The sequence below is a fragment of the Copadichromis virginalis genome, linkage group LG5 (genome assembly GCF_057382275.1).
Source record: "Copadichromis virginalis isolate Kocher_CV1m ecotype Utaka linkage group LG5, C_Virginalis_male_GT1.1, whole genome shotgun sequence".
NCBI classification, from domain to species: domain Eukaryota; kingdom Metazoa; phylum Chordata; class Actinopteri; order Cichliformes; family Cichlidae; genus Copadichromis; species Copadichromis virginalis.
This window is the reverse complement of record NC_140622.1, coordinates 35,254,250-35,279,212: the sequence shown is the minus strand read 5'-3', so window position 1 is coordinate 35,279,212 and position 24,963 is coordinate 35,254,250. Positions and strand designations below refer to the sequence as shown.

The window sequence follows — 24,963 nt, the reverse complement described above, 5'->3', positions numbered from 1 at the left end:
AAAATGGGAGATGCCCCCAAGGGTGGTGGAGAATGACCGAGCTAAGATCCTGTGGGACTTCCAGATACAGACGGACAAAATGGTGGTGGCTAACCAACCGGACATAGTGGTGGTAGACAAACAGAAGAAGACGGCCGTAGTGATCGATGTAGCGGTTCCGAATGACAGCAATATCAGGAAGAAGGAACACGAGAAGCTGGAGAAACACCAAGGGCTCAGAGAAGAGCTCGAGAGGATGTGGAGGGTGATGGTAACGGTGGTCCCCGTGGTAATCGGAGCACTAGGTGCGGTGACTCCCAAGCTAGGCGAGTGGCTCCAGCAGATCCCGGGAACAACATCGGAGATCTCTGTCCAGAAGAGCGTAGTCCTGGGAACAGCTAAGATACTGCGCAGGACCCTCAAGCTCCCAGGCCTCTGGTAGAGGACCCGAGCTTGAAGGATAAACCGCCCGCAGGGGCGTGCTGGGTGTTTTTTATATATATATATATATATATATATATATATATATATATATATATATATATATATATTTTTTTTTTTTTTTTTTTTTTTTAAGTGTTTAAGTGTCCCAAAGGTTTGTTCTGAGAACATTCACAGCTGTCAGCTGAATCCTTATTGATCATGAATTTCAATGCATATTCTCTGGAGTATAAATGAACTGCCACTATATTAAGAACCTGATATAGCTTTAATCTGATGTCCTTCCAGCCAAATGTCACCACCCAGTTTGCACTATTTCTCAGATTGCTCTGAATAGGGGTCTGTGACAAAATGTAACTATGTATTATTAAAAGGTGTGAAATGACTCTGCCCTAAGATGAGTCTTACATAATGAAGGCTCTTAGCAGAAGGGTATACCTACATGAGACAAGCCCTTGCAGTAGAATTGTAATGCATAAACAGATAATGCAGCTCGTTTTTTTTGTTTTTTTTTGTGAAATCCTGTAAATTAAAGCTCAAAGTCTGCACTTTAATCATAACCTGATTGTATAATTTAAAACCCACTGTGGTGGCACACTGAAACAAAAATGCAAAAATTATGTAATAATAATACATCACACACGTCTGACAGATGCAGATAAGCTTGCATTTTAATAAATCCAGCTGTCTTTACAGGCTGTGCAACAGCTCGTGTTTTACTCATGCTATTTGGCTGTAAACACAACCCAATGTGCATTTTTATGGCATATTTTATGTGCGTTGCTGCAGTGATCGTGTATTGAACTCTGAGCGTTTCAAAGGAGCATGTGACATACTGCTCAATACTGCGCCTAAACACATACTGTGTAGTTGCTGCTGCACCTGCTAACATTCTGCTCACTCTGTGCCTGCTGTGTAGACTCCACTTAATTGATCCTTTAAAAGAAATACATAATGACTGGGCAATTTAAATGCTATAATTTTATAAGGGGGAACTGTATAACCTGACTGCTATGTTATCAGACTTTTTGTTGAAGAACAGTTACATCCTTTGAATCATATATAATAAAAATACTATATATAAATACTATAAATATTTATTTTATTTGAATACATGCATCTAAGTTAATTTTGCCATCTGCACAAATCTGTGCAAAACAACATGCTGTTAAAATATTCCACAAAGTCCACCACAAATAAAGCGTCTGAATTGTGTATTTCTATACTGCAAACAGAAACCTTTTCTTTGTGTAACCTCAAATGCTACCCTTAATGTAAAAATAAACTACTGTGAGAGAAAAAATAACAAGCTATTTGCTAGCAAGACCAGACAGTTTGTGTTGCTGTCAACACCCTGATTGTGATTGGCCAAAAACACCATCACTAAGCTGAACGGTCTAATGTCAGACAGATTGTGGGTATAAAAATGACTGTATGAGGATCAAAGTTACAGTTCTGACCTGCAAAGTATGGCAAAGGAGAAGAAAAGCCGCCTTAAAGGCTAAACCCAGGAATGAAGATGCCCCTGAGCTTAATTTGATATGGGAAATCAGAATCAAAGCATCAAAGGTGTGAACTTGTTTTTTAATTACATTACACTCTCTCATGGTACAAAAACACCCTCCAAGATGTGACAGACACCTACATAACAAGGTAAGGTCTCTTGTGCCTTTTTTCTCTCTCTTTGTTAACACTTACTCTATGACATCATCTTATTTTTATTTTCCATTTACTGTCACCCTCTTCCTGTCCACTATACTGAATAATAATTTCTACTATCTTTTGCTGCGTTGCTCTCTCCACTTCTGTCTTACCTTGTTTCTTCTTCTTTCTCCCTCTCTGATGTCCTTTCCACCTGCCCTAAACACTTAACATTATTTTACCTTCTCTTCATCTGGCTTCCATCACTTGATCTGTCACCTCGGTCTGCTGCCTCCAATCTCACTACTCGCCTTCCCAGCTGACTCAGCAGCTGGTTTCTGAGCTTGTACCAGTTTGTGTGTCAGGTGGGAACAGGTGACACCACAGGGCACACACTGACCTCACTGTGTCACTTTCACTCCAGCTCACATCAGGTTTGTTTGAGATGCTGCTTCTCTCCTTGAGGCTGCTTTAAAGCTTGTATGTGCTACTTGAAAAAAATTGAAAAAAGCTACCTAGAGGCACTCCGACTGGGGTTTCGGCTACTGTAAGACTTATTGAATGGCTGTTTTTCAGTATATCTCACTGTGTAATGTTTCCTTAGATTGTGGCATTTGGAGTTCAATGGGCTTTTGAGGAGATAATGGTAGTCATAAATTAAAACACATTAATTCCAACAGATTCAAAAAAATGTGCTTGTTTCTTTTAATCAAAGCTATAAATTATGTGTTATAACGAGATAAAGATAAATGTTTAGTTTACACCCAAAATACTATTCAAATCAAGAATCTCTAAAGCATTCATTTCTGTCTGTCTCGGCATCTCTTTTTTTTTTATTGATACTCATTTTCACAGGACTGTATGCAGACCTGTGAAAATGCACAGGATACTGCACTGTTTCACTTTCTGTTTTGTTATCTGGAAAACTTTGCAGTAAATTACAAAGTCACAAGAGCAGAGCTAGAGAAATTCCTTCTCCTCCATTCTAGATGTCCAATAACTCTGAGGCAAGTGGGTAAGATGTGCTGTAGATGGACTCGCCGTGTGTGTGTGTGTGTGTGTGTGTGTGTGTGTGTGTGTGTGTGTCTTCCAAAGATGCCAGAGTTAATCAACAGAAGGGAATTTAATGCCTTTCTGCTTCCTGCTCCAGTGGGCAGTTAAAATTATAGCATTTAGATTCAGAAGCAGATATTCTCAGTTAGCTCTGGCTGGATCTACACCCTGCCTGTGAAAACTTTGGCATCACTTTATCAGCAAGAAGCTTTAATTTGTAGATGTACTTCACTTCACTACACTTGATGTAAAACACAAATTCCTCGGGTGTCTCTAGCTCCATTTCAGTTTTCGTTATGTGTGTCATTTTTCTGTGAAATCGCAGATCCCAGAAAATTTAACAAGACCACACTGTGAATTTACAGCTTTAGGCTGCAGATGTAATAGAGATGGATGATGGAGTTTTGTGCAGGTTTTGTCCCCTGCAGCTGACAGGGATTTAAATTGTTTAGAAATGAGTTTCACAGAACAAATCTTACTGCAACTTATCATACACTCATTGTCCACTCATTCAAAACTAAGCCAGTAGTTGTGTTTATATGAAGAAATGTTTCATTATGATGAGGTCAATTGTTTATATGCACTTTGATTTTATACAGTCTTTAATGTGTTTAATGGTGTTTGCGTGTGTGCATACAGCTAATCGGAATATGGCAATACCAAAAGTGATGAATATGACATGCTGTCTTTGACGTTCACTGAAAATGAGTTTCAGAATGAGAGAATCTATCTATTATAATAAAATAAGCTCTTTACAGAGGACCACTTTAGCTCAGGAGCTGCAAGAACAGAAGCGTATCCATGTGGTCAGGACAGAGGGCAGCTAGAAGAGGATCAGGTTAAATCTTTTTTTTTTTTTTTTTTTGCCTGTCCCGTTTGGATCTTTAGCCATCAGAATTGTTGTCTGAAGGCCAAGAAAGATGCCAAGTGGATTTACTTTACTAAGTGGATCATCATGGCCTTGCCATATTGGTCCATTTGATTGACCTTTATTATAATTATGTATTTATTTTATTTTCGTTTTTTAAAGACAGGACAGACATGACTGGGGGATAGGATAGTGAGAAAGAATGAAAGAAAGAGAGGGAGAGAAAGAAAAATAGAGGGGAGAAGAGATGGAGCAGAACAAGCAGAACAAAACGAGAGCAATAGAATAAACAACATCACGATGATATATGGGAATATAACGGTAAATACGAAATATTAAACATTATTGTGCAGCACGTAAGATCGACAGCGCACAGTGCGCTTTGAGGTAGGAGCCAAAAAGGGTGTCGTTTGTGTGTGTGAGCACCCGTGTGTACACCTGTGAGCATGAGCACGCTTGTTTTAAAAGGTTCCTTCATGTAATGATCTGCTAGAGGGTGTGGGGAGCCACAGCCCCGTCCTCCAGGGCATGAAGCGGGTATGGAGGAGATCAAAACTCCAGAAATCCAGAGGCCCTCAGAACACAAGAGACCAAGGAAGACCAACAGAGGGGCAGCCGCGCCACTATCCCAGAAAGAGCTGACGAGAGCCCCAGATGAGGGGTCACTCAGCAGCAGCGGAGCAGAAGCCAGGGGGGGTTGCAGTGATGTGCCCGTGAGCTCCGCCGGCAGCCAGCTGTGCCAGAGTGACCGAGCCCCAGGCCAAGAGGCCGAGGGCACCCCACCCCCGAAGTGGCCCGAGCGAGCACCAGGCTCCAGGCCCCGACAAGCAGGGATCAGGTTAAATCTTTTACATAGTACATACCTCTTTGTCTCACATAGAAGACATTACTGTCTTTCATCCTGTCCTTAAGTGCAGTGCAAGTGTTTGTGGCTTTTTTATTCTTATGCAACTGAAAGATAAATATTTAAACATTTCACAAGTGATTTTATATAATATTTCTCTTTATGCTCTCTCCAAAAAAAATGTTTGACATTACCTCATCGATATCAGTGGACTCCAATGGCACACTATAGCATAAAATGATCCATGTCCTTGATGCAGTCTTAATTCTATCAGCCCTGGGACAAGCTATAATCTCATTATCTGTTGTTAACAGAGTCGGGGTTGGAGGGGTGTCTGTAGTGATGGGGCTCTACCTCGGGGCAGATTACCTCTCCATTATCCACTCAGAATTGGACATTGTCACCTATCAAAAGCCAGAGGTGTCAATTGATCCAATCATGATTGCCAACTAATTATGGACGCCTTTCCTCAGTGGTCCATGGAGCTTCACAGTGGAGCAATGCTATGGATTTGCTGCTTTAAGGGTCACATTGTTTTCACATTGTCATTTTAAACATCGATATAATAAAATGAATTGCCACAGTTTTAATTGTCTATGTGTGTGATGGGTCAGTAACTGAAAAGTTTGAACAAAGCAGACATTACTAGTAAAGACTGAAGACTGTGCCATGTGCAGGTGTTGCATGGCGAGTCAGTATTGGAGAGCCTTATGAGTGCAGTCGACCGTCCAATTTGGTTAGTGGTGGCAGCCTTGGCTGTTTTTGACTTGGTTACTGCTTTTTTTTTCTTTGTAAAAGTGTTTATAAATTTATGTTTATTATTAGATTTCAATTTAGATTCTGTGTAAGAGTCTTTATGTATTCTAAAATTCACAAACAAGCCAATAAAAATGGGGGTAACTTGTATTTTGCCTTTTATATTTGCATCTTCTTAAACTCTGTAATAATAAGTGATAGATGATGATCATACACAATAGGTTTACATACCACTGTAACCCATGACTTCCTCCAGCAAACAGTGGGTAATTCTATTTCCATTAAACATTGAAGAAATTTCTCAAAATAGTATGCTGTGTCATTGTCAGTATTATGTGATTATAACATTAAAAAGAGATCATATTTTATCCTGTCTTTTTTCTGTTGTAAGGAAAATTCAGAACATTGCCTTCTACTATCACAACTCACTTAATTGACTAACAGAAACATAATGTAATCAAGAGCTGTTGTCAAGGAGAAATTTTTCTGCAGTATGACCCATATCCCTCTTTAACTGAGCTATCACATAAAGCTTTAAATAGTCTTTGCTTCCTATATATATATATATATATATATATATATATATATGATGTGTGAGCAGGACTAGTTTAGTTTTGGAGACTTTCTAGCCTTTACAGTTCCCTACCATTGCCATAGATCTCCCAAAGAAGCCAAAGTGGAGAAATGACACACTCATTGTGTGCATGTGAGAAGGAGCTAAGCACAGCATGGATTACAGCAGAACAGGGAGAGCACCTGCTGACCCAAAAGAAGTCAGCCTAGGCAAAAGACTGTTTCATGTGTTGTCCAAGTAGGAGGCAAAGAAACATCAAACAAAAGAACTACGCACACCTTAGTTCACTAACCTCTGGTAATTTCATTTTTCAAAAGAGTGTAGAAAAAATAAATCAAAGATGCCACAGATGCATGAAAATATGATTAGAAAGAATAGTAACTGAGAAGAGTTCAAGTCCACTGCTCCCAGTGGTCATTTTTGGCATAATTGTCAACTTGCTGCTTCTTTTACACGCTTGAATCTACCGTGAAGACTGTATGTACCCTGGATAAAAGTAACAGTCTTCAAAGGGCTATTTCAGTATCAGCTCATATTTTTAACAGAGACATAAGACAGGGGGTATCTTACTAGTGTTGCTGACAGTTTACGTCACTGTAATCTTCTGCCATGACTAAGAATTCTTGAGTGGTGATGTATTGCATATTATGCATTATGCATTTTCTGGCTGTTCGAATGCTAACCTCATAAAGCTGCTGAGTACCAGCCTAACAATGAAGTTCATGTGTCCACACTTGATGCAGACTGTCTGCAGATTGGTGGTTAGAATAGAGAACGTAATGTACCACCTATTCAGTGCCTGACTGCCTACCCCACACCCACACTCCACACACACTCCCAGAATTTCTGGTGAAAATGTAATTTAGTACCAACTAGCCTATCGGTGTAGTGTAGCAGAGCAGACAGAAATAGCAACAAAGGTCAATGTAGCATAAAATTGACATCAGATTGCATAATGTGGAAACTGTAATGAGGTGATCTTTTTCGAGGAACGCTGTGATTTTTTTCCCCCTTTCTTTTTAAACAGACTAGAGAAGGAAAAGGAGGATGCATATTTAAAGGGATAACGCAGGCATGACCCCTCTTTTAATAAACTCTATAAAAGTATGCACTGTTAGTTTTACATTCCACAAAATAATTTATTTTGCAGAATGAGCTACATTTTCTTAGTTCTGGTTATAAAATATATTCTCTCTTAATTGCTGACCTGCTTGTGTGTGCCCCAAGTTTGTACAGCTGGTTGATTAACGATGGCCTTTTGTGAGCTCACCTAATCTGGAGCTCATATCCCGTGGCCCTTTATGAGAAATAGCGCATCATAAACCAGGCTGCAGCCGCACCTGGTGGCTAAACATGTACGGCTGGATACTATGATATCATCATATAATTATTTTTGACTGCATATGACACAAAACAAACACAAAAAACCTCTCCTCAACCACAAAACACACCTGTTGCTTGCAGTGAATCCACCTCTATGTTTTAATTGATATATACTTTACCACATCTACACTGAATGCAAACACACCTATGTGGTGAGCTGTTGTAGAAATAATTAGTCAAGCAGCTTAGGATGTTTTTAAGGGCAGCTATACTTTCAGATCCAGCAGGCATGAAGCAGCATTAGGATTTGCTTTGCACATTTCTGGCAGACAAAAGGCTCACACTCTCCCTTTGGCCTTGTTTTAGTGCTTATTTAGCTTCAAATGGAGTTACTGTGGGGGTTAATTAGAGCATTCAGAATTATTAAAGAGAGTGTACATGTTGTGTGGAAAAACTTCTCTTTGTTCTGCATGTAGCAGCTGGGTTGGAAAGTATGAAACCTTTGATATTGTACTCTGACCATTAATCATTGATGTGTACAAAATAAATACTGTTATTTTGTTTAGTTTCCCACCTTTCATTGTTTTACATTATTGAAAATTCTGTCTATGTCTAAGGTTTTTTCAGTTTTGATTTTACTTAATACTTTGGGGAAACTTACATTTTTAAGGAAATCTTCCTAATTTGTCTTTATTGAAAAATAGCCTTCTTTGATAAATCAAAATCTCAGCAGAGGTTTTTTTGTATATTTTATAAATATATACATAACAGCCATGCTTCTAAGTGAAAAGACATAAAACTGAAAGATTTTCAAATAATATAAACCTTGTTAGTTAAGCATGTTGAGTTTACATGTAGTGAAAACATAATTTAGAAATTTGCTATATTTACCTGAAAATGGTACTTCTTAATGATCTTACAATGCCAGAGAGACTTTTTGAAGTGAAGTTAGGTATTTATGGCTCAGTAAATGACAGTCGCAATTTAATACTGTTTCTCAATGTATAAATGTAAGAATTTGCAAAAGGCAGTGATATTACCACCTACTAAAGAGCAACAAGCAAGTGTCCCTATAAACTCATTGGTCACTTTATTAAGTACACATTGCTTGTATCTGGTTGGACTGGACCCCTTTTGCTTTCCTGCCTTAATTGCTCATGGCACAAATTAGACAAGGTGCTAGAAACAAAGTTTTTGGTCCATGTTGATAAGATGGCATCACACAGTTACTGCAGATTCATCAGCAGCAGATACAGATCTCTTGTTCCACTGCTTCCCAGAGGTACTTTATTGGATAGAATTCTGATGACTGTTGAGACCATTTGAGAACTTACTGTTTGGGAAGCAGCCATCAGAAGATGTGTACACTGTGGTCATAAAAGGGTGGACATGGACAGGAACAACACTCAGACAGGCTGTGACATTTGAACAATGCTCAGTTGGTTCTGAGGATCTCCATGAAGTGTACCAAGAAAAGCCCCCACTGTTAACTTGAAGTGTTCATTAAGGCAGGATGTATCCATGCTTTTATGGAATAGTCCAGAAAACAAATCAGAAAAAAAGGATTTAAAGGGGGGGATTTTCGTACTACTTTCACTTTCTGTGTTTTCACCCAACCACTACATTTAATTTCCAGAAATTTACCAAATGTAGCTGCCAACTCCTCACTAAAGATAATCCCTCTGATCATGATTCTGTGGAGACTGAACTAAACATCAATATATCTTACACTGGATAAATCGCCCCCTTCCCTTCTCAGTCAAGTGTCTCCTCTCTGACAAACAGATGTTCTCTGCTCTAAAGCAGCTTATAAGACAGCATATTGCTCCACAGAAGACATGCCTACAGTACCTTGGCGTTTTTAACACGATGCACCAGCTTGTTGATTCACTCTTTACTCTGTTACTCTGTCTTGCCTTGTATTTAGTTACCCCATTCTGTTAGTTTGATTCTATTCACCTGTGCCTTGTTTTGCCTCGCCCTGATTACCTAATCTGTCTATTTAAACTGTCAGTCTGCTTGTGTTGGATGTGGCGTTTAGTGTGAAGCAGGATTTTGGCATGATGGCGGAAAGAACCTATTATGTCCAAGTTGTTAAACTGCACCTAAAAGTACCACGTGCGTGTTTTCATTTGGTGATTTAGAAGCTGTATAAAATGTTGTTGCTATATTTGATTCTTATGTGCTGTTTAGTCTCTATTACACTGCTGGAACTGCAACTACTGGACCACAGAATGAGCATCAATAATACCTGTTCAATCAATAAAATTTATTTTATCAGGCCTTGGGACAGTAACTTTAAATATTTAAATTGATATGGTTTAAAGTTTCAATGGTCTAATGTGCAGCCATCACCTAAAAAGTAAACAGGAGTACTGGGAGTGCACCCGGGTATACAGAAAAAATTATCTGCAACTAAAATGTTTATTTTATCGCTCTGTGGGCTAAATCACCAGATTAAAGATTTGCTGCAGCCTTCCATTTGTCCTTTTTGTAACCATATTGCATTTACTGTTAGATTTTTTAAATGTTTTTTAAAGATCATGTTCTCTGGTGGAAAAATCGTATGACCTGTGAAAAAGACCCTTTTACATTGGTTAGATGCTGCCAAGACCACCGCTTTCATGTGAATGAGCAGGAGAAACCCTGAGATGGCTTCAAAAGTTCTGCCAAATTTTTCTTGACTTCATTTTTTTCTTTTTTCTTTTTTTTTAAGAGCTTTTCCCTTAGGAGCCTGATGAGGTGCTTCCCATATTCCCTTGCCAGTGTGATTGTTGCATGTTTTGCCTCCTCCTGGAGGATCTGCTTAGCATATTTAATAATGGTATCACTGGGGTCCTTTTTTACAGTGAAGTTTAGAATATGGGCAATACAGATGGAGCTGCAGTCCCCTACCACAGGCAGTTATATTGGATGCTCCATCAGTTACAAGGCACGTGTGATGTTATTCCCCATTTCTCCCTGAGGGATCACACAAGCTAAATTTCTTTCTATGTGTGTCCATTAAAGCTGACTGGATACTGGAATGTTTCCCATCCACAGAATGGCAGGTCACAACCGGCATCCATGTAAATGGATGTCCACATATCTGCTGTTACCCTAATTGTTTCTACATTGGCTTTCCTTTTCTCAACCTGGAATTCTTTCCCACAACCACTGCCTTCACAGCCTAAAGGATGGGGGAAAAAGAAGAAAAAAAACCCCAGGTTGGATCCAGTTTTGACACAAATTCCTTATATCCTGTGCCCTCCAATATGCTGAGAGGCTAGTTGTCTTTGATAATCATTAATACCAAGGTCTCATTCAGGTCCTTCTTTCTGGTCACTAGTCAGTCTTTTTTATAATGTAGTATAGTAATAATAGATTATGGTATTATAGTATTATTATTGATAGAACTAATATAGTATTAGTTCTGTCAATTCCATTATTATAGTTGATAACAAAATGCAGTTGTGTCACCCACACCAACAAAGTGACAACAGTAAGCTACAAAGTTGATCGATTGCGATAGATGTGTATTCATAAATTCATAAATACTCGAACCACTTCCTGAACCAGCGAGACTTCAAACATCAGTGACAACACTCGAAAACACAAGAGTCGATACGCGCTTCACTAAAAGCTTCCAGGATTTACCAACGTTCGGAAGCAGCGGTGCGGTTTGACCAATTACTAGTGTTTACCCTTTCTCAGGTTACTTCTAATGGGCTTTATGATTTTATTTTGAATTTTTCCACCTTCCAATTAAAGGTGTGTTTTCAGTTTATTCAGTCTGTGTTTAGTCTGCATTTGGGTCATAAATCCTGCATTTCATGACACATTGCAAGCAAAACCTATAACAGAAGCAAAGTTATGTGCAAATTAACCAAAGAGTTGATTGTCTTTGTATTTTGGTTTGACCACACTGACACTGATCACAGTGGGGAGGACAAAATATGTAGAGCCATGTTTGTAAATGAGGCCCTCATTACTTTCTGTTCTCATTCAGGCCAGTGTCCCCCACTCCTCCTCTTTGTCGTCTTCTCTCACTTCATTTTTCTCTCTCTGTTGCTCCATCTCTTTTCTTTAGAGAAAATAAAACTGGGTCACAGCTTCCTTCCTCCTGCTCCTCCACCTCCTCAGTGGCTTTAATGGAATAAATAGAAAAAAAGAGGCTGAGTTAATGCAGTGCTGGTGGATGTATGGATGCAGTAAAGCTATGGTGCTCTACACACACACTAGAGATGTAATCCCAGACACTTAAAATATATCTCTGCTCTCTCAGAGCGTCTTATCCACTATTGTCTGCCTTTTTTTTCCTGTACAAGGTGCATCTCACCACTGCTTTTCTTCCTGCTACGTCTTTATCTAACACTTCAGAGGTTCCAGCATGGACTGCCTACCGCCACAGCTCAATAGTTCTGTCAAGCTCACCTTTTTAATGTGGGAAGATGTCAGTCTTCCTTCGCTCTCTCGCACACATACAAAGGATCAGCTACTTATATATGCTACAATATCTTCAACAGCGGTGGAATCAGCATAACAGTACTGTCATAATACTAAGTGTTGGGCATAGCAATGATGTCTTATGATGTCTTAGTACATTGTAACACAACAGATGCTAAAGTATGAATGATTCAAAGCATCTGACCATTATATATCAGCATCACTGTCAACCTGGTTTATTTGGGATTAAACGCAAGTTCCTGTTAGAAGGAATAGCTTAGATTTATCAACAATTTCATCATCATTGAAGTATTCTCAAGATATGCAAGAATTTAAACATATCGTTCATTTATGTTTATCCAACTACAAGTAAATATCAGTGCATATTTATGCATACAGACTAAATTAACTTTAATGTCCTCTGTATACAGAGTGTTGATGACCTCAGTATTTTTCAGTGTTTTTCCCTGAGAGCCAGAGGCTGCTGTGAAAGGATTAGACGATTAGAAAGACAACACTCTGAGATCGGCTGGCAGGCTTCATCAGATAAACATGTTTAGAGCAAACAAAAGTGTCGTAACATTGCCGGACCACTTTGATCCCCTCGTACTTCCTGCCAAGGCTACAAGAATCTCGCTTACATCTTCAGATGCCTGTCTCACTATCAAAGCCTTGTCAGATGCGGGGGCTCGTTTCTCAGGACTGCCCCAGCTATTCTTAGATTAATTACTTTACAACCCCTCTGAGGGCCAAGAGGTTCTGTATGCCCCGGAGCTTTCAACACTTAACAAATCTCTGACAACATGCACATGTAGACTCTTAGCCTTGGACAACATGTCCTATGGTCACATAATATGACAATATTTAATCAAAGTGTGTGTGCGTGCGTGCGTGCGTGCGTGCGTGCGTGCGTGCGTGCGTGCGTGTGTGTGTGAGAAAGGGGTGAAAGGTAGTTGAGCTGAATTGATTTTTGCCCTCCGCTTTGGTTCCAGCTTATATTTGATAATGACAGTGGGTGTACTTTCATTCTGCAGAAACCGCCCTTCACAAAGTACAAAGCTATGATTAGATTTGTTTGTGAAGGACAAAGGGTTTTTTTGTTTTTGTTTTTTCTAAAGGAAGGAGAGGGGAGGGGATACTGTAAAGAGCACCAGGTAAAGTGATGGACAGTAGTAGACCGAATCTACCCACCCTTTCCTCTGTCCTATATCCATTATCATCTATAGCCCACTGTAAATCACCTCTCAGGAGTCTGGGGCAAAACTCAAATAGTTACAGTGTAATTTTCTTGAACCCATCCAAACACAATTTTATGCGAATAAACTGATAGCTATGTACGATATAAGCTGTTGTGCTGCATGCAGCTTTTTTTGTTTGTTTGTCCTCCGGTGTGCTGTAGGAGGATATTAGACTGCTTTGAGCAGAGTCTGATCAGATTTACAGTTGAGAGAGGGAATAAGACACATGGGAAATCTAATGTGCTACAGTATTGTGATAACAGACTGCATTCTCAAATTGTTTCACCAAGGTCCTGCAATAACACTCTGTGTAAATATGTCCACGTTGTTTATAGGAGTCATTTTAATGTTTGCATATTTCATTTTCAATGTACCGCAGATAATGCATTATTTATCACCATGCAGCTTTAATTAGACTGATGGCACTCAGCATCCAGTAAAGATTTGACTTTGACATATGTGGGTTGTTTTTGGTTGAATAACTTTGGATTCAACACATGTAATATTACTGTAGAAACATTAACTCGATGCAATGTTTTTATGAAGCAAGTGTCAACTTGTTACAAACATCATAATTCTAAGGATCAGAATGGTGACTTTGATGTGTCCAGTGCTGATGCTGACTGAGCCTTTTCAGGCCAAGATTTTTGACAGATAAAGAAAGTCTCTGTATTGCATTATTTAAGCATAAGTGCCTGGTCTGAAAATATTATTCAATTTCACACACTAAAAGAATTCAAAGAGAATATTATGAATGTTGTTTCATTTCAAAGCTTTTGAGCTTCCATTTTACATTTGGAAAGAAAAGAACCATGTTTCAAGCTTCCTGAGAATTTCCTTGGTTTTGTCAGAGTGTCTTTTGTTATGTTCCCAATGTCCAGAGCTTTTGTTTTTGTGGGTGCCAGATGCTATAAAATGCTGAATGCCCTTGTCAATCTCTGGAGGTGCCCAGATAGACCATAATGATCTGGCAGTTGTCCAAGACAGCCAGAACACACGAGAAGACAAGGCACAGCTAATGATACTGCAGGTTGGAACTGGTCGTCTTCTCACTTTATCTCATCCTATAACAAGCATATAGCAGCTTGTGTAGTGCACTATTGAGTACTGCAGTGAGAAAAGTGTGGCAGTTTGAGTGCTTTTCTAGTGGTCAGTAACTGAACTGACTTGATGTAGGGACCACACAGAGTACTGCAACTTTTGGCTTCAGTGTGTGACATACACCATTCTGATATTTTTTATTTTTTTGGTATATAATTGCATTTATCTAATCCTCATCCAGTGGAGGTTTTGGACACACAAGCTCAGAATAAGCAGAACTCGAGGGTCTATCAAAAATGTATAGAAGTATGTGGAAATCCCTTAGGCTACGTTCACACTGCAGGTGAAAGCGCATTAAATCAGACTTTTTTGACTCTATGCGACCCATATCCGATCATGGTATGACAGTTTGAACGGCACAAATCCAATATTTTCAAATCCAACCTAGGTTACTTTCGTATGTGTATGTATGTATGTACTGAATCCGATACATATCTGATGTTTTAGAAAGCAACTGGTGTTTGAATGGTCATGTCGCATTAAATCCGTCTTTTACGTCACTGACACAAGGTTGAACTGAACACAAACCAACCCCACCACTCCTGGTTCCGACTCGGTGTCCATATATAACTCTGCATGGAGGTAGCAGCCACTGCTCCAAACAAGGCCATTGTTAAAGCACGGGCTCTCTTTTTTCCCAGTGTCCTTCTTTCTCTAATTAATTTGTCAAAATTCTGTCAGTTATGACTGTGCAGAAATTGATAGACTGCTGAAACAACACCTACTAGCTCTGTAGCCGCCATTTTTACTTCCGTAAACAGAGCGCGTTGTGTGTGACGTCTTCTTTTGCGCATGCGAGGCGCTTTGAGGGCCGTGAACCGTTCACACTAGAGCGCATTTGCTGTCACATTTTATTTGTAGTGTGAACAACCAGACAAAAAAATTGGATTTAATCAAAAAATTGGAATTGAGCATTAAGACCTGCAGTGTGAACGTAGCCTTAAATGCTCTCTTCATGTATTTATTTGCAGTGAAAGAATTCATTTGACTACATTTGACTTTGAAATTTTCCACTTGCATCTTGTTTCATATATGTTGCATGCGTATAGGTATAAGAATCAGACAAAACAGCTCTAGTCCTATGTGTTGTATTCTGTGATACAACACAGAGTAATGAAATTTGAAAAGGAATCAGACAACCTTGTTGCCAGACTGCAGATATAATATAAAAAAAAAATCCCTTTCAAAACACTAATGCAAAGGGGAACTCATTGCCTAATGTGATTTAGCAAAATTAAAATTTTTGTATGGGTGGAGACAGAAAGTCACACCTGACCAGCATATTGTCTTCCACATGCCTATTGCAAAATAACGTTCTTTAAGACATTGGACATATTTTGCAAACTTTGTTTGTAGTTAAGCTTAGGTTTACATTCTGTAGACTGTAGCTTTTTATAGAATAAACTATACAGGCATAAGAGTAGTATCAAAAAGAAACTTGGTAATTTACGGTAACTGCAAAAGAGGTTTTATAATCTGCAAAAAGTATTGTGACAGTGCTGGTGTTATTTCTTACTAATCGAAAGATGTCTAGATTGAAGCATAAAACAGGCTTAAAAGATAAACCAGTGTTTTGCCTACACTTAAAGCTTCAAACCAATTTTAAATTGTACCTTTAGTCATTTTGTTATTAGCAACCTGTTGCAAAAATGCATTAATTGTTCCAAATTCTTTAGCTAACCCTACAAAAAATGCCAGAGATGACACAGGATGAGAGGCACATAACAATATTTTTACACCAACAAGGTGATTTGGAAGTAGGGGTCGGTTTTTATAATCGATTTATCAATTAAAATCCATTCTGGCTTGGATAACGTGAAATCGATTCATTAAAATCCTGAATCGATTTTTTAATATAAATTTATTTTGCCTGAAACGCCAGAATCTCAGGTGAAACCTTACAAAATTTCAACAACCACCAAACAACTAAGACAGTAAATGAGAGCAGGTACACGGCTTCTGCACAAAGAAGTTCAGAATCAGTGAGATGTCGCCTTTCTCACCTGACAGCACGGACACGGTCGCTGAAAGCCGACAGCTCGCTGATTCTGATGTTTTGGCGGGTCCGCGCTTTGTGTTTACACCCTTTTTGCGCTGATTCTAAAGCTGTTAGTTTTATCTCTCTCCAAACAATATTGACTGAACCATCAGCAAAAGAAGATCCAAACTACGCTTCACATAAAAATTGTCATGAATTCCCTCTGACTTTTACTGTTTTGCTTCTACCACAATAAAATCACACTTCATGCACAGCTCTCTCTCTCGCTCTCTCTCTCTGTACTTCAAGAACAGTTTCCCGTCTAAAAATCTGTTTTCTGCATTATTCGCTTGCTTATTATGCACAAGTCTACCGTTGTTTACAGCGCTGTCGGCCGCTGTTTTTTTTTCTTTTACTTACTTCCGAAAAGAAAACCTAATTTCTGCCGTTCAAATGTTCCCCATCAGTTCAATACTGAACAAATTTAAACTTTTTAAAATACTGCAAAATGTAAAACGCTCAGCTGTGTCTCTAATAAAACCGCTGTAACTTCAGAGGTAATGTTCATGTGTTGATTAATGGTTTTCTTTTGTTTTTGATCTGCCGCAGAATATTTTTATAAAATCCCAGGACAGGAAAATCACCTTCATGTTTTTCTGTGTTTTATCTTCAGCTACTTTTACACAAAGGCATCTGCTGTGATGCTTACACCTTTGATAAAGTCTTGCATGAGTCAGCTTCCTTTTATAGATACAAAAATATGTAAATCTACTGATCTGAATTATAATATTTCTGACTGTCAAAATTTCGCAGATTCAAATCGAATTGAATCGAATCGAACTGAATCGAATCAAATTGAATCGAATCGTGGATCGATTCGTGACCTTGTGAATCGGAATCGAATCGATTCTAGAAATCAGTGACGATACCCAGCCCTATTTGGAAGTAGAAGGGTGCCTGTCAAAAAGCCTCTCTTATTGAACGTAAATGGGAAGGAAAGGCTGAGGTATTCTAAATTATACAACAACTGGATTGAAAATCAGTGGTAACAGATGTAATGTAGTGAGTGGCTGTAGCCCTCTGTAAAACATATTGAGGGAACAAAAAGCAGCCAATATGCAAAGAAGAGTTTTCAGTGGAGAAGTATTCCTGAAAACTAGAGAGCTGAGGCAGTGTTGAAGAATAAGGGTGGTCGTACTTAAAATATTGACTTTCAAGCTTGTTAGAACAGTACAAACTCTATTTCTGTTTTATAGACTCTATTTCGATTTATTTGTGCACATTTCAATAAATCTCTACATCATGGGGCTCGAGACCTTTGTACAGTACTCTAATTCTAAATCTTAGTGCAGAGAGCAAGTATTTTTATTCCCAGGCGTAATATGTTTCCTTTGTCTTTCATTTGCTCCTTAAGTTTTTTAGAGGTCTGTGCTCTTCTAGTCACCTCAAGCTTTCACTCCTCTCCTTTCCATCCATTCCACTTTTTTTTTGTTGTTGTTGTTGTTGTTGTTGACACAATGTCACTGTGCCAGAAGCCCTGCTTGGAAATATAATTGAATTTCTTTTGACAATGGCCTGTCATCATCAAACATATTTTGAGTATGTGCTACCCCGCTTTATTAGTAGGCTTCTGAGCAGAATGGACCTTAGTAAAGATCTATTTAAGATACACATAAAAAAAAGACATAAAAAGACTGATAATTTAATTTGAACCCTTTGAAATAACAAATTTTTAAAGGATTTTTTGAAACAGAATGGCTAAATTTACATTTTAAAGGTAATTAATTAGCAGCAGTGCTTCTCCGGGAAACAAAATTGCAGATACACACAATTGAATTTACACATTTCTATCTCACATGCATGTAATCAGGCACAGACAACAAGTACAATTTCAGAAAATGTATGACTGATACATCTGCATAGAGGCGTAAAAGCCTTTTATTTGTCAATTTTCCCTCACCTTCTTTCCACACTACTGAACTGCCCACAACCTCGCAGATGCTGCAGAGTCTTGTTTTATGTTTTTTACAACGTTGATGGTTTCCTGCAATGCCCACAGCTCTTGTGAATTTTTACACTCCCTCACATTCACAAGAACCCAGAGGAAGGCTCACAAATTTAGGTAACGTAGTTTTTGATCCACTCAGTATTGCTCTGTTCCTCACTGAGTGCACCTTCCATATAATACCTAAAGAGCTCCTTTTGGCAGTGTCTGATTGTTGTATGGGTTTGTGCTAATCCAATAAAAGGCCCTGTTTGTAGACAAAATACTGTTAAGCTGTCAGCAAGCCATGCTGTTTAAGATTGTGTTTTTAGGTGGCTGAGTGAATCAGCAGTACATGCACAGAATAGTGCCCGCAGGAAATTTGAATTCCATCAATGAGACTTTGGTTTCGCTGGGGACGAGGTCACTGAGGCAGTTAAACAATTCCTTGGTGTGGGTGGAAAAGGTCCCCCCTGGGCTTCTGAAGGCTCTGGATGTTGTAGGGCTATCTTGGTTGACATGCCTCTGCAATGTTGCGTGGAGATCAGGGGCGGTACCTCTGATTTGGCATCTTTAAGAAGGGGGACCGGAGGGTGTGTTCCAACTGTAGGGGGATCACGCGCCTCAGCCTCCCTGGGAAAGTCTCACACTGGAACGGTTCGTAGCCGAATGTGAAGTGGTGGGAATAAGAATCAGCACCTCCAAATCTGAGGCTTGGGCTGTTCGATATAACGATATATATCGGATGACGATATAAAAACGTCTATCGTTTCATTTTACGCTATCGTTTGTTTCGTGGTGTCGCAAAATAAACTGTTTACGGCAATATTTTTTCATCGTTTTGATGGTCACTGTAGTGGCTATATTAATTTCTTAAAGTTCTCTCTTTCTCTTATATTTTATATAACCACACTACGGACAAGCGCCTGTTTTTATGCGTTGTGGTTACCAACAACGACGGTAACAGCGTCGCGTGTCCGCTTGTTTATGTTTCACATAAACTTTTCACAATAAAGCTCAAGATCCTGTTGAGACTTTTCAAAATAAACTGAATCACGTGAAAGAGCAGATTATTTACGGATGAGAAGTGAAAAAGAGCCGCCAGGTGCTAAAAAATAAACCTTAGACTCAAACGTTAGAACAGGCTTTCCCCCGCAGCACGCTGTGTAATAAATACTCACAAAGAAAACGGCGGCCTTTACAACTTATGTCTAAAAATGTATAGTTTCATGCATCGGTTAAAACACTCGACTCCAGCTACACGACGCGCAGCTGGAAACACTTCCCGCAAGTCGAGCTGCCCGAGATTCACAGAATTTACAGAAAATGTTACATTTTTGTGATTTATATCGTTATTGGTACGATAGAATTCTTATATCGGGATATGAGATTTTGGTCATATCGCACAGCCCTATCTGAGGCCATGGTCCTCAGCCTGAAAAGGGTGGCATGCCCACTCTGGCTCAGCGACGAGTTCTTGGCCAAAGTGGAGGAGTTTAAGTATCTCGGTTTCTTGTTCACGAGTGACTGCAGAAGGGAGCGGAAGCTGTATCGGTCTTTTGTGGTGAAGAGAAGCTGAGTGTAAAAGCGAAGATCTCTATTTACCGGTCAATTTATGTCCCTGCCCTCACCTTTGGTCACGAGCTGTGGGTAGTGACCAAAAGAGAGAGATTGCGGATACAAGCCGCGAAAATGAGCTTCCTCCAAAGGGTGGCTGGCCTCTCCAGAAGGAGGCTCCGGGGCATACTCAGGACACATTGGAGAGATTGTATCTCTCGGCTGGACTGGGAATGTCTTGGTGTTCACCCGCACAAGCTGGAGGAGGTGGCTGGGGAGAAGGAGGTCTGGGCGTCTCTGCTTAGGCTGTTGCCCCACGACCCAGCCCCAGATAAGCGGAAGCAGATGGATGGATGGATGGATGATACCAATTTCTTTATTCTTTTGGAAATATAAGTACACCCTTAATGCTTCCACAGCAATTAAGTAGCAGCCATGTTTTGCTTGATTAATGAATTGTCAGTAAGTGTGACCATCTCTATCAAAGTGGAAGTATAGGCAGTTTGCTTCTCTTCTCTCTGAGTGAGCATCCCAGCAAATTCTACCCTAGGACAAACCAATAAATGCTCAGAGAAATTGAACAAAAAGCCCCAAAGGCTACATCTCAGACACTACAGGCCTTAGTTAGGTGTTGAATGCATGCAAGTTCATGACAGTATAATTAGAAAAAGACCTGTAAGTGTTGTTTGGAAGTAGGAGAAAGCCTTTTCTCTTTAAAAAGAACATGGAAGCATAGCTTAGGTTTTCAAACCTGCATCTGAACAAACCGAAAGTCTTCTGGAACAATGTCCTTTGGACAAACTGTGCATTTAATGCACAGCGCCACACTTGGCAAAAAGCAAACAGCAAATCGGCAAAAACACCACAAGCCACCTGTCAAGCACGGTAGTGAAGGGGTGGTAGTTTGAGCTTATTTCGCAGCCACAGGACCTGAGCACTTGCAGTCATTTGACTGCAAGGTGCCGGTAACTGGTTTAGTGCATTTGAGCCTGCAATACAAATTTATTTAGAGGAGCTCCATTTCAAGGTCAGTGTTGGCAAACAAAGTATTACATCCATCAGTGATGTAAAACAACGAATTACTCAAATTTACAGTTGGCTGAATGTCTACTTTGTTGCCCGATCAAAAATATTACAGAGATTTGGCAGACTGTTTGACAGCATCAGCTGATTTGATGCAAATATGTTTTTGCTTCAGTCAGCCAACACGAACATCAGTGTGTGAGTTAATGCAGTGAATTTTGCCCAGGTGACTTGTAAAGCTGCACAGAGGTAGATTAGTAATATCTTTTCATAACCTCACCACACTGTCCCATTTATGAGTCTACTTGATGGTGCTAGTTTGGGCTGATTAAATATTGCATGTAAACAGCTGCAGTAGTGAAGCACTTCGGCCTGGTTTATTTAGACTGGAGCTGTGGCATGAACTGAGCAGTGAGAGCTTAAACAGACCACCTGACATCAAAAAGGGTGCACTGGATAGGTGCTATAGAGTCAAGTATGTTTTGTGATAATGTAGGAGCACTGTGTGGTGTGCCTTACCTCATTTGTCAAGTAGACTGTTTTGTTAACCATTGACTCTATTTAACACACAGTAATCAAGGATCTCACAAGGAAATGCATTTCTTGAAAAGAACTGCACAAAGCTGAAAGCCACAGCTTTGCTTTTCTGGAGTTCAAAGACTTAGTGGTAACAGACTATGATCCTTATGTAATGGTTGCTTTCTTTACTTTTCTCAACAGGTAAGATGGTGTCCATTCAAAAGTACTAAAGTGGCATCCACACTGTAAGTGATTCGCTTGTCATGTACCGATTTAAAGCTAACAGTTGGTTGCTTTCAAGGCTCTGGTTGTCTAGGTATCCCTCCAGTGTGTTTTCTACTAGGTGTCCTGCACTCTCATTAGTAGTTCCTCAATTGCGCTTCTGCAAGTTGAGAAAAGTTTATCTCCTTATCTCCACTAGCTTCCTGCCCATGTCATGATACTAACATTTATTTTGCTCATAGTTGCTTGGAGATGCCAAATTTTATTTGCTTCCTATGGCTCCCATGTTTCTGTGAATCACTTCCAGTGTGTGTAGAGCTTAATGGCTGGTAAAGGGTAGAATGAGGTTCTGGATGGGGTCTTGGTGGAGATCTATGGAAACTTCAGGATCACTTCTAAGATTGGATAAATATTATCAATTTGTTTTGTGGTTGTGGATACAGCATCATATTAATATAGAGCGCACCACAGCCAAATACCACAGTGTGTATAGCTTATGATAATTTGCCATATGTGTCCCCATATTGGCCTTAATAATAAAAAATCCAATTCTTAAGTAGACATTAAACTCGATTGCTGACATTGCTGTAATTTAACAAATGTTTGGTAACTACAACACAAAATTAAGTTAACTATCCATCCAGACAGCTGTAATGGCCAGTTGCTGCTGACTAAATGATGGGCCACCAGTTAAGTGTTGCAGGACAGGATATTTGGATGTCTACAGGAGTATAGTCCCACAATACATTTCCATATAGCAGACATGCATGAACTGGAGTTCTTTACCTGGATTGTGGATGCAGTGGGATCAGTGTTCATGTCATGTCATGTACCCACATTGGCAAAGTATCATTATTACATTAAAAAAAATGCCCCTGTCGTTAATAATCCATGAGTTACTTCCACTCCCTTTAAAAAACCTAGAAAACCTCTGCCTCATCATTCACTTGAAAAATCAAAGAAAATAAAAATTTCATGCACATGGACCACATTCTTTGAGCAATTACTTAATAAATCTGTTTGAGTGTAAATGAAGTAGAGATGAGCAAGTCATTGAGGACACTCCTGAATCACCTGAAGGTTTCTGTTAAGGTTTTACTTCCATTGGTATTATAATTTAATTTTGTGAAGGTCTCCTGTTGTTACAAACTCCTGGCTACGATGTAGTAATGATCAAAAACAGAGAAATGTATCTGTACACCGAACTCGGTGATGCAATTTATTGTCAAGCTTCAAGGTATTGCTTCTGTGTCAAGGTAATTGTACCTTGACAATACCAGTTTTGTTCTAGACATTGGTAATAAATTTATTCATTGAAGCTGAGCATGCAGTTGTATTTTTTTCTCCTTCTCTTTTTGTTGAAATCCATTCTGTGCATCAGCGCTACTATGACTAAAACCAAGATTAATTGCTTTCATATCTCTAGTGTAGAATCACAACCACTGGAACACACAAAGAAGCACGCGCACACACACACACACACACACACACACACACACACACATACAGTGTGTCTTCCTACTACACACATTTCTGCTCAAAGTACAGCGTGTACCAGATCAAAATAAATCTGCATGGATCAAAATGAGACTGGTTTAATTGACAGTGAGGCTTCAGTGCTCTGCAGCCACCATACGACATGCAGGTTCTCTCAGCTGGAACCAAGCATCTCTCCACTGAGAGAAATAAAAGAAAAAAATCTAAAAGGAAAAATGCCCTTTTTAGCTGCATTTGTGCAGAGCAGATAGGGAGGAATGTGTATGCTCTTGTGCACATATAAGAGTTGCTGAAACTATGTATGTGCTTCAGCGAAAATTACCCTTTGTACATAGCATAACTGCACACAGATGATTTTGATAGAGCTTGCTCATCCCTTGTAGGAAATGGAGCATCTATTTGCATGTGACACTGAAGTAGGGAGAGAGTGTGGCGGCTTATTACAAAGCTGAAAGTAGGAGAATCCAATGCGTAATACTCTTGTGTGGACAGAAAACAAGGCTACTATCTCTCTGTCTCATGGGTGCGATGTGAAAAGAGAGGCGAGGGGGGAGATGGATATGGAAGAAATCATACTACTGCTTTACTATGCAACCAGTTTGGCGGCTAAAATGACTGAGCAACATCATCTGAGCCGGGAATAGTCAGTATTTTAAGATAGGGTGAGACTGACATCAGAAGTGACAAAGGCAGGAAAAAGAGAGAGAGAGAAGGAAAGGAAGGACGGAGAACAAGCGTGCAGCTCTGAGGCGTTCCATCATCCACCAAACTCCTGCAGCTTCCCTCTTCCCTCCTCCTCCTCCTGAGAGAAAGAGAGAGAGTGAGCAACAGAGAGAGAGCGAGAGAGTCACGCTTACAAGGCAGCGGAGAAGAGACGTCAAGAGGAGGATCTACAAAGGAAAAAAATCCTTCTCTCTCTTCTCCTTTCTCTCTTCGTGCATCCTACTGGCAGCAAGGAGCGGAGAGGAGTGAAGAGGACCTGGCTTGCAGATTTTCCACGCTGCTTCCCTGCAATTTCTGTGGCTGTATCACAGTGCGTGGAGCGCGGGGAGAGCTGCCGATAGCTTGATCGGTGACATCGCTCCGCAGCAGAAGAGCACCGTAGAGGAGCCAGGATGCTTAACAATCTGACCGACACAGAGGAGGGGGACGGGGGAGCGCAAAGCCAGGGTGAGTGATGGGATGTGTCATGCTGTGACACAAACCCACGAGCAGATACGTGTAAATGGGGGCATTCACATGACAATGCAAGACATGCATATAATGTACATCTGCCCACGCAACCAAGCAGATGGAGAATAAATATATCTACAGCAAATACTTTGCAGATCACACAACATGCACATGCAAGGTGCGTTACAACATCGTACGGTGGACGGCCTGGATGCCTTTTCTACTGCTGCTCTTACTGCAAGGCTGTTGTGACAGGAATAGTAATGGGTTCACTCCGTACGATGATGGTGTGTATTACAGCTTTGTCCAGCACATGCACACATTTTTCTTTTTTTTTTTACTAATATTCACACAAACTCCCGCACAAATAAGCATACACACATGGACTAACAGTACCTAGCATTTTGTGTTGCAGCCGTACAATCATTCATTCATTCTTCATGGCAACATAAATATTCCCATCACATATGGCATCTCTTTAGACAGGCGGTGCACACACAGACACATGCACACACATGTGCACACAAACATACACAATTACTGATACCAAGCCACCATTGCTGCTAATCCCATCACCCCCAGCTGTCAAAATCAACCTTCCATCAAATCCCCATGGCTCAGCCAGGTCCTCAGTCTCTGCAGGCTTTCAAGAGAGAACCTGTAGGTTGCTGGTTTGTGCATTGAGCTGTGTGGTGAGTGCTCTGTTCACCAGAGAGCGCATAGCTTCTCGGGCCCTGGCGAAAAATAAACCTGTTCTTCTAAGTGCC

The 24,963-nt window shown here is 40.0% G+C and overlaps 1 protein-coding gene across 5 annotated transcripts in view; it reads left to right on the top strand.

The window, feature by feature from the left end:
- Nucleotides 1–24,963, top strand: part of slc12a5a (solute carrier family 12 member 5a) — a 192,934-nt gene that overhangs the window by 61,031 nt on the left and 106,940 nt on the right. Inside the window, exon 1 of one of the 5 annotated variants that reach the window (XM_085457536.1) lies at nt 23,324–24,193. The exons of the other annotated variants lie outside the window; for them this stretch is intronic. Within the exon in view, the coding sequence (XP_085313662.1) occupies nt 24,139–24,193 (55 nt within the window). The 5' untranslated portion in view covers nt 23,324–24,138. Of the gene's footprint in view, nt 1–23,323; nt 24,194–24,963 lie in introns of those variants that run through there. 5 annotated transcript variants of the gene reach the window in all.